The sequence below is a fragment of the Galeopterus variegatus genome, unplaced genomic scaffold, assembly GCF_000696425.1.
Source record: "Galeopterus variegatus unplaced genomic scaffold, G_variegatus-3.0.2 Scaffold12123, whole genome shotgun sequence".
In the NCBI taxonomy this organism is placed as follows: Eukaryota; Metazoa; Chordata; class Mammalia; order Dermoptera; family Cynocephalidae; genus Galeopterus; species Galeopterus variegatus.
In genome coordinates, this window is record NW_007738234.1 from 7959 (window position 1) to 17158 (window position 9200).

The following is a 9200-nucleotide window of genomic DNA, read 5'->3' on the forward strand; positions in this document are numbered from 1 at the left end:
CCCCCTGGTCGGCCTCCACCTCATAGCGGCCGGCGGTGAAGTGAGGCAGCGCAAACACCAGCGAGCCGGCACCCATGACCAGCACGCCCCAGCCCAGCCAGCGGGGTTTGTGCCCGCTGCCCCCGAAGTAGCTGACAAAAGTGAGACAGAGGCAGGCGGCGATGTCATAGGAGCTGGCGATGAGCCCACTCTGGTAGCTGTGCAGGTCGAAGCGGCGCTCAATGGAGGTGATGACAGTGTTGATGAAGCCGTTCACCGTCATGCCCTGCAGGAACGAGGCCGCACACAGGAAGAACAGGAAGCCCTTGGGCGTGTTGAAGACCTGCAGGCACCTGGGTGTGAAGGCCCGCCAGCCGCATGCCGAGCCCTGCGGCCCTGCTGAGATGTAGTGCACCTCGTGGGCCGCCTGGGGGTCGCACTTCTCGGCCTGGGGCTGGCACAGGGTCTGGCTGCAGGAGTCCAGGGGGCTGTGGGCAGCAGATCTCAGGGAACCAGGGCTCAGGGGCGAGCCTGGGAACTCCTTTCTGCTGGGCAGGGTGTGAACAAACCCATTTTCAACGGCTGATGTTGGGCTGGGGAAGGTGAGTGGCGGCATTGAAACGAAGGGTTTGTCCCCCGTTGAGTGCAGGGGCATCGCTGTGCCTGGCGGTGTCACGACCTCGTGGCTTCAGCAGTGCAGTGGGAACAAAGGTGGGGACAGCAGCGGAACTCACTGAGGGGGTGTGCAGATGGCCCGGTTTATTCTGCAGGAAGAATTTCTGGATAGCGAACCTGCATCTATCGGTGAACACGCTGACATCTTGACATGGACATTTTTCTGCCTGGTCTCGAGTCTGGTGGTGTCAACCTTCCCTGACCAGCCCCCTCCCCAAATCCAGGGCAGCATCTGGCGAGACCCCCACTCAGGCATCATGTCTCAGGTCACGGCTCAGCCGCCAGGTGGGCCCATGCCCCAGCCTGGTCGTGGGGACTCGACTCCAGCCATTTTGTTAGAACTGTTAGACAGAGAGGTTGTTTCTTCAGGGATGTGGCTTCAGGGGCTGCAGCGAGGGCAGAGCCCGCCTGAGGAGGCCACAAAACAGAGAGCAGAGCTGAGACGCAGCAGGACCAAGGCAGCCCCATGCCAGCCCCTGGGTCACCGAGACCTGCACTCCCCCCATCGCCTGGCTCTGCCACATGCAGCTGTGATGCCCTGACTAACTCAAAGGAGGAGTCTCCACTTCAAACTCAAACCTCAACCAATTCTGCCTTAAATTCATACCCTGGCGGCTTTTGGTCACGAAAAAGAAATACATCTTGGTCCAGAGTTTGGAGGATGTGGGGAATGGGAAAGGGCCCTGGGGCCATCAACCCCTTGCTCTGCGACAGCCGTGCTCGCTGCCCGCGCAGGTTTCTGCAGATGCTGATGCGAGCTGCACTCGGACACCCTGTGGACAGTCACCAGGACACATGCCTGGCCCGCTGCCTCTGCAGCCCACCCATCCCAGCCGCTCACCACAAGGAGACCTGCCTATTGAGTGATCGAGTGATCACAGCCGATCGCGGCTCTGGGGCACATCTCCTCACCCTTCCCATCTATTTTTAGAAAAGGAGGCACATTTTGCAGGTAAATAGATGCTGCAAATGCCCCCCGCCTCCAGGAACCCACAGTAGCCGGTTTTCCCACCAGAAATCAGGTGGCTGATGGTCATGCAGCTGCCACGGTAGGAGATGTTTGCTGGGACCTCCACACACTTCCCATCCTAGCACTTCTTGTCACGGCTGAGCTGCGTTCCCCCAAGAGAAGATACGTTGCAGCCCTAGCCCCCAGTCCTCAGATTGCACCTGTTTTTGGAGACATGGCCTTCGAGGAGGTTAATTCTGGTCTCCAGGAGGGTCCTCATCCACTCTGACCAGTGTCCTTACAAAAAAAGGGAGATTTGGGCCCAGGTCCACTCAGGGAGATGCCGTGTAAACTTGAAGACCCCATGTACAAGCCCAGCAGAGAGGCAGGAACAACTCCCGCACAGCCTAGATCAGACTTCCAGCCTCCAGAACTGGGAGGCGGTACATTTCTGTTGTCCGAGCCCCCAGTCTGTGATCCCCTGTTACAGCAGCCTGAGGACCCTCATGCCTCTTCACCTTTTGGGATGGGGGTGGAGTAGGGAGGTGACATGTCTATCTTGGGCCACTTGGTATTCACATCCAACAAGGGTACCAGTGTCTTCAGAAGCAGATTCATCCCAGGGGACACAACACCCCCAAGAGGCTTGAGAAACACAAGGTGTTCTGTGCTCAAAGGGGTGGGGGGCACTGCCTGCCAGTGTCACACCTGGGGCTGGCTACCCAGCAGTATATCCACAGGCCCAGAGGTATCTGGCCACAGCCTCGCTTCCAGCCCACCCCACGATGCAGAGAGTCGCTGGATGGGGACACAGGGAGACACCCTTAGAGTCCTCCTGGCACCTTGTGTGGAGTCTACTCTACTGGGCTCAGTGCTGGGACTGCGGTAGGTTGAATGGTGCCCCAAAGCCCTCAGCAGAACCTGTGAGTGTGCCCTCATGGAGAAAAAAGTGTCTTCGCAGATGTGATTACCAATTTGAGAGGAGATCATCTAGATCAGAATGGGCCCTAAATCCAGTGACAAGTGTCCTTACAAGAGAAGACACAGAGAAGAAGCCACATGAAGTCAGAGGTGGAGATTGGAGTGATGTGGCCACCACCCAAGGGACACCTGGAGTCACCAGGAGCTGGAAGAGGCAGGAAGGACCCTCCCTGAGGGGTGGAGTGGAGGGCGGTGTGAGGGTGCTTCTGGGAGAAGTGGCATCCAGGATGGGCCTTTGCTGACAGACAGATACTGCAGCAGTTGGGGACAGCAAATTGCTGGCTTTTGTTTGTTGTTTGTTTTTAAATAAAGGGGACACCTTTATCTTGTGATTGTAGACAAACGGGACCAGCCAGGGTGGAGGGAGCCTGGAGCCCACAGTGGGGTCTCACCTAGGCCTGGGCGGTGCTCAGTTTATGTTTGGAGCAATCCGGCAGCTCCCCTCCGGAGGGCCACACAGAGACCCCACCAAGCCCAAGGCTGGTGGCTCCTGGTCCTTCTGCCATGTCATCCACCAACACTCAGCCTCCTGGGCATGTCCGTCTCACTGAGCACTGCCAGGCAGCAGGCAAGTGGCCACCATGCCAATCCTCTGCGAAATTGGAAGGTTGCACCCTCTTGGCTGATTCCTGCCCCACCCCAGTCTCTTCCCACCCTGCCTTCCTAGGGCCATGGGGGTGAATGCCACCAGTGGGAACACAGCCAGCTTTGAAGAATCCTGCTGAGTGGTGATGTCTGAGTGGGATCCCAAAAGCACTGGTGCACAGTGAGCGCTGACTTTGTACTAGGCAGCATCCTAGTTCTTTCACAGGTAAGGGAAGAGGCCCAGGGGGTCAGTAATTTGCCCAAGGCCACATAGCCGGCCAGTGGCAATTAGGACTCAACCCATGCGGTCTGTGCACAGGTCACAGCTGTCTTCTGACATTTATTGAAAGAACTGTGACCAATCACGTGGTGTTTACACATAAATTCGCTGTTAACTTTGGAAACCGGCACTGCTGGGCTGTCAGTGAGCAGCTGTACTTAGAGCTATGAACAGCAAAAATCCCACTGCAACCATTCCTGGGGCCTGTGCCCTAGGGGCCCGGGTTTTATCTGTAGTGCCGGCACCCCTCTGCAAGCGGGCAGGCCAGGTTCAGATTTGAGAAGTGCCACATCAGAAGGATGGCGCTTAGGCAAGGGCAGTTTTATATTGTAGTAAGAATGGCCCAGGCTTCCTAGAGGAGCAAGAAGTGGTCTACTTCCACACACATGCAACAAACTAGCTATGAAGCCACTGTCTCATGACGACACCAGGCAAGCACAGTCAATGCAAGTACTCAACCTGCAGAGGAACAGAGCAGAAAGGAGGGAGAGGCAAGAGCCCCGACAGGACAGGGCAGGGTGAGGTGGATAACAGCTCTGCCACATACCAGCCCCGAAATCTGCATGGGCTGCTGAAGCAGACAGCAACCTCAGGGAGCACGAAGAAATGCAGGAAAGGCTCAAAGACCTCGGAATTCCAAAGCCTGGCGATCACCCTGTGTTAACATTTTGCTGTGATTCCTCTAGTTTTTTTCTTATGTACATATGTGCACACATGCGTGCCACACACACATGCATGCACACACAAAGGGCCCAAGAAGTACCCCTCCAGTGCAATCACTGGAAGTCAGGGTACGAGAGGGAGTTTCTGCACCTGCACACACACAAACACATGCACACACAAACGTGTAACTATGTACATGTGCACTCACACATGTGTGTGTACACACATTTGCACACACAAATAGTGGGAGGCCTGACCCCACCCTGGGGCTGGGAAGGAGCCCCGCCCAAGCCAAGGAACAGCCTGAGCACAGTTCTGGGGTGAGTGGGAGCAGGGACGTGCTCAGAGAGGTTCTGTCGGCCACGTGTGGGAGCTGCTGTGTTNTGTTTACACATAAATTCGCTGTTAACTTTGGAAACCGGCACTGCTGGGCTGTCAGTGAGCAGCTGTACTTAGAGCTATGAACAGCAAAAATCCCACTGCAACCATTCCTGGGGCCTGTGCCCTAGGGGCCTGGGTTTTATCTGTAGTGCCAGCACCCCTCTGCAAGCGGGCAGGCCAGGTTCAGATTTGAGAAGTGCCACATCAGAAGGATGCCGCTTAGGCAAGGGCAGTTTTATGTTGTAGTAAGAACGGCCAAGGCTTCCTAGAGGAGCAAGAAGTGGTCTACTTCCACACACATGCAACAAACTAGCTATGAAGCCACTGTCTCATGACGACACCAGGCAAGCACAGTCAATGCAAGTTCTCAACCTGCAGAGGAACAGAGCAGAAAGGAGGGAGAGGCAAGAGCCCCGACAGGACAGGGCGGGGTGAGGTGGATAACAGCTCTGCCACATACCAGCCCCGAAATCTGGATGGGCTGCTGAAGCAGACAGCAACCTCAGGGAGCAGGAAGAAATGCAGGAAAGGCTCAAAGACCTCGGAATTCCAAAGCCTGGCGACCACTCTTTGTTAACATTTTGCAGTGATTCCTCTAGTTTTTTTCTTATATACATATGTGCACACATGCATGCCACACACACATGCATGCACACACAAAGGGCCCAAGAAGTACCCCTCCAGTGCAATCACTGGAGGTCAGGGTACGAGAGGGAGTTTCTGCACCTGCACACACACAAACACATGCACACACAAATGTGTAACTATGTACATGTGCACTCACACACGTGTGTACACACATTTGCACACACAAATAGTGGGAGGCCTGACCCCACCCTGGGGCTGGGAAGGAGCCCCGCCCAGGCCAAGGAACAGCCTGACTACGGTTCTGGGGCGAGTGGGAGCAGGGACGTGCTCAGAGAGGTTCTGTCGGCCACGTGTGGGAGCTGCTGTGTTCACCAGCACTTCTGCAAACAATACAATGGGGCCCTGGGAGTTGCCTGTGGTGGGTTCCCATGTATGTGATCTGTAAAACCGAGGCCCAAGATGCTAGTTGCCTTCAAGCACCTTGCTTGACCCCAGGGCTCTGGGCTCCTTCACACACAGGGCTTGTTCAGCCTGGGGTGGGGACCAGCTGCTGGGGAGAAACACCGGTGATGGGTAGGATCAGGTCTACACAGGGTGTAGAGGAAGCCAGATGGTTAGGCTTTCGTGATCAGCAACGGCCACAAAGAAATAAACTGACTTCCTTTTTTTAAATAAAAGCCACAATAAAATAGAACAAGGAGTTGTAGGTTGTCCAAACGGTTCCACATTGGTGGTTGTTTTACATGAGTTAAAAGCTCGGACATAAATATATAAAGCTCAACCTGAAATTAGATACATTTAAATTAGCAAATTTAAAATTCTATTTCAAATATTAGCAGCCAGTGGCCTGCTGCTGTTTCCTGCTCATTGCGCGACCGCATGGTGTAAGAACTACACGGTGCCACTGAGACCCACCAGCCACAGCGGCCTCCAAAGACTTCCCACTGTGGGCCAGTGCCGGTGATTCTCAAAGATTAACAGCAGCTGGACTGTGGGGCCGGCTTCACGTGGCTGAGATCTGCACCATCTTTGGTGGAGCCGGCACATGGGTGGCAGCGCACACCCCACCTTTATTATGCCTGAGAGTTTCTGCTCCCTCTGCAGCTGCAGTGCTCTCTCTACGAAGCTTTTCCTCCTTAGCGGTAGTGTCTTGATGGGAAGGGGGCGTCAGGCCATTCCATGACTTAGGGGCTAAAGTTCAACAGAAGCATTTAGCAACCCGCTCCTGGAGTAGGGTAGGAGCATCTGGTACCCTCTCTGCTGCTAGTAGGGGTGGCCGATCAGTGAGTGGGTCCCGGGCTGGCATGACACTTGGACTCTTACAGCCACGCAGAGGGTCCCACGTTCGAGGGTCTTCCAAAGGAGGTTTCCAAGTCTGTACCAAGATCTCATGCAATGTGTCCTGAGCACCAATGTTTACTTAGCATGTCATTCTGGGTTCCGGAGCTAGAGTGGGAGAAAACTGCTCCAAGAAGTGGGTGCCTAGGTGTTCACAGCAATGCTCGGCCCAGACCTGGAGTCCTCGCTGAAGCACAGGACTTGAGTTTCCCAGCAAATGTTTGCCGCAGAAACCAGCCCAACTTGGGAAAGGAAGGCCTCTCGGCCCCACAGCCACATCCACTGATGCAGATGCCACATACAGCTCCTGGACTCGGTCAGTGCCTTTGCCCTGGTCTCTTGGTCATCAGTTCCCTTGAGGATGATGCTGCTGGGGCCTGAGAGATCCAGGTCACTCACATGGGGGTTCCTTTCTTGGACCTGCCAGCTTCCAAGATGGCCAAATCAGACCCCTGCACAGCTTAGCAAAAAGGTGAACCTCACATCTCTCCTTGATACTGGTAGAGCCTGGAGCAATGGCAGCTGACCCACATTAAGGGGCAGCTCTGTCACCCACAGCCTTTCGTTTATCCATCTTGGCTCCTTGTGAGCAAGCTGGTGTGGCAAAGAAGGTACGGGGGCTGGCAGAGTCTCGTGACAACCTCTCCGAGAAGCTGCCCAGTCCCCGGACCAGCCCCTCTAAGGAGGACAGGGCATTGCAGCTGGGCTCAGAAAGGAAGACAGGCCTGGCCTTCTGAATTTTTCTTTCTGGGGCACTGGGCATGTGCATGCATGTTTATAGCTCCTATTCACCTGGAATTGGTTTTGACACACAGGTGCATAACCTACAGCAGAAAGTGCGGGAGCCTCATCCCACGTCCATGCGCTCAGACGCCCCCAGCAGGGAGCGGCTTCTTCCGATCTGTGGACGCTTCTCCCCGGGATGACATGTGGAACAGAGGCTGCAGGCTGCCTTGACCCCAGGCCATCCACAGTTCAAAGGACCTGCCTCTTCCAAAGGCATGGGCCACGGGGATCTGTGGCCATCCTCTCACCACAAGCTGGCTGCATGGGGCAGTGGTCAATACACGGATGGATCACACCTGCTGATGAGGCTGGTGCAGGTGAGCTAAGGGACCTGGGGCTTCTCACAGGGACTTGAGTCCTAGGCTGAGCTGATGCTGAGAGGCAGCCGGGAGAGGCCAGTGACACAGCCCCAGGGCAGAGGATGAGCGGGTGTGGGAGGCAGGGGTGGTGAGACTGCCCACCACAGGAGGGACAGGCCAGTGGCCAGCCCTGGGACATCCAGCTCCTGCTAGCATTCCAGGTCAAATCCACAGGCATCCTCACCTGAACCATCCCAACTGCATCTAACTCCAGGGTGTCTCCTCACACCCACTCTACAGAGTCTGTCACCACGTATGATATGGTCTCAGAGTCAGGGACGAGAGAGAGCATGATGGCAAATTTCATGTGTCAACTTGAGTGGGCCACAGGGTGCCCAGACATTTGACTGGACACCTTCCTGGGTGTGCCTGGGAGGGCGTTTCTGGATAAAACGAATATCTGAATCAGTGAACTGAGTAAAGCAGATGGCACTCGCAATGAGTGTGTGGGGTCCTCATCCGATCAGCTGAGGGCCTGGATGGAACACGAGGCCGAGTGAGAGGAAATCCCTCCTTCCTGACTGCTTGACCTGGGACATCGATCTCTTCCTGTCTTTGGTTTCAGACTGAAACTTCGGCTCTTCCTGGGCCTCCCCTGCCAGCCCTCGGACCGGGCTTACTTCTCACCTCTCCTGGCTCTCAGGCCTTCAGACTCGGACCAAAACTGAACCATCAGCTCTCCTGGGTCTCCAGCTTGCTGACCACAAATCTTAGGACTTGCCAGCCTCCATGGCTGCGTGAGTTGATGCCTCATAATAAGTCTCTTTGTGCACATATTTTATTGGTTGTGTGTCCACGAAAGCCGTGACACAGCAGGTCGTTCTGTTCCTTTGGCACAGTTACTAGCACCTGCTGCGTGTGATGCCTGTTCTGAGCACTGGGGTTCAGGGGCCCCCCAGGATGCTGTTCCACCCAGGAGGAGCCCACAACTCCCTCCACCCAGGGCAGTCACTTAAGAGCCAGCTGCACGCTGCCTGTGGCTACAAATCAGAGTGGCCCAGCTGCAGAGAGCAGGTGTGGGCAAGACTCACAAACTCGGAACTGACCCAGTCACTGTCCAAGGTTTAGGAGCCAGCTTTAGAGAAGAGTCGGATAACAGCCGACCACGCACTCTCCCATGTGCACAGACCCACTGAAATCTGCTCCACTGTGGGAGGTGGCTCCTTCACCCCACCAAGGTGGGCATGCTTCCCATGGCTTTGTACTCTTGACCTCTGCCCCACGAGGGATAAGGTCTCTGCTGGCACTCCAACCACATGACCCCCAAATGGCTGGCAGTCAGGAGGGATCCCCTGTCCCCACAGCTGGTGGCTTGGTCTGAAGGTCCATCCCAGCCTCCAGGCTACCCACCCTAGGGCATCTGCTTACCTCTGGGTCCCCGTCCTCCCCCGGCGCCCCCCTGCCTTCATCCCGCAGGGGAGTGTGTGAGGCTGAAGAAGCAGGAATTGAGCCTAGATGGCTTTCTGGGCCTGGGAAAGGCACAACCTGAAACTCCACTCCTGTGTGCGAGGAGAGAGGGACTGATCCTTCACAGGGAGCCCACGCTTGCCCATCCTCCAGACCTGTCCCTGCTCGCTCTGCCCCATAATAGCTGAGCAGGAGGTAGGAGAGGGCCAGGCTGCTGCCAGAGGTCCTG

The 9200-nt window shown here is 55.8% G+C and overlaps 1 protein-coding gene across 1 annotated transcript in view; it reads right to left on the bottom strand.

Moving 5' to 3' along the window:
- LOC103610950 (solute carrier organic anion transporter family member 4A1-like) overlaps positions 1 to 757 on the bottom strand; it is a 5221-nt gene extending 4464 nt beyond the window's left edge. The window contains exon 1 of the mRNA XM_008595003.1: positions 20 to 757. Within this exon, the coding sequence (XP_008593225.1) occupies positions 20 to 634 (615 nt within the window). The 5' untranslated portion in view covers positions 635 to 757. The remainder of the gene's footprint in view (positions 1 to 19) is intronic.
- Between the last annotated feature and the right edge of the window lie 8443 nt (positions 758 to 9200).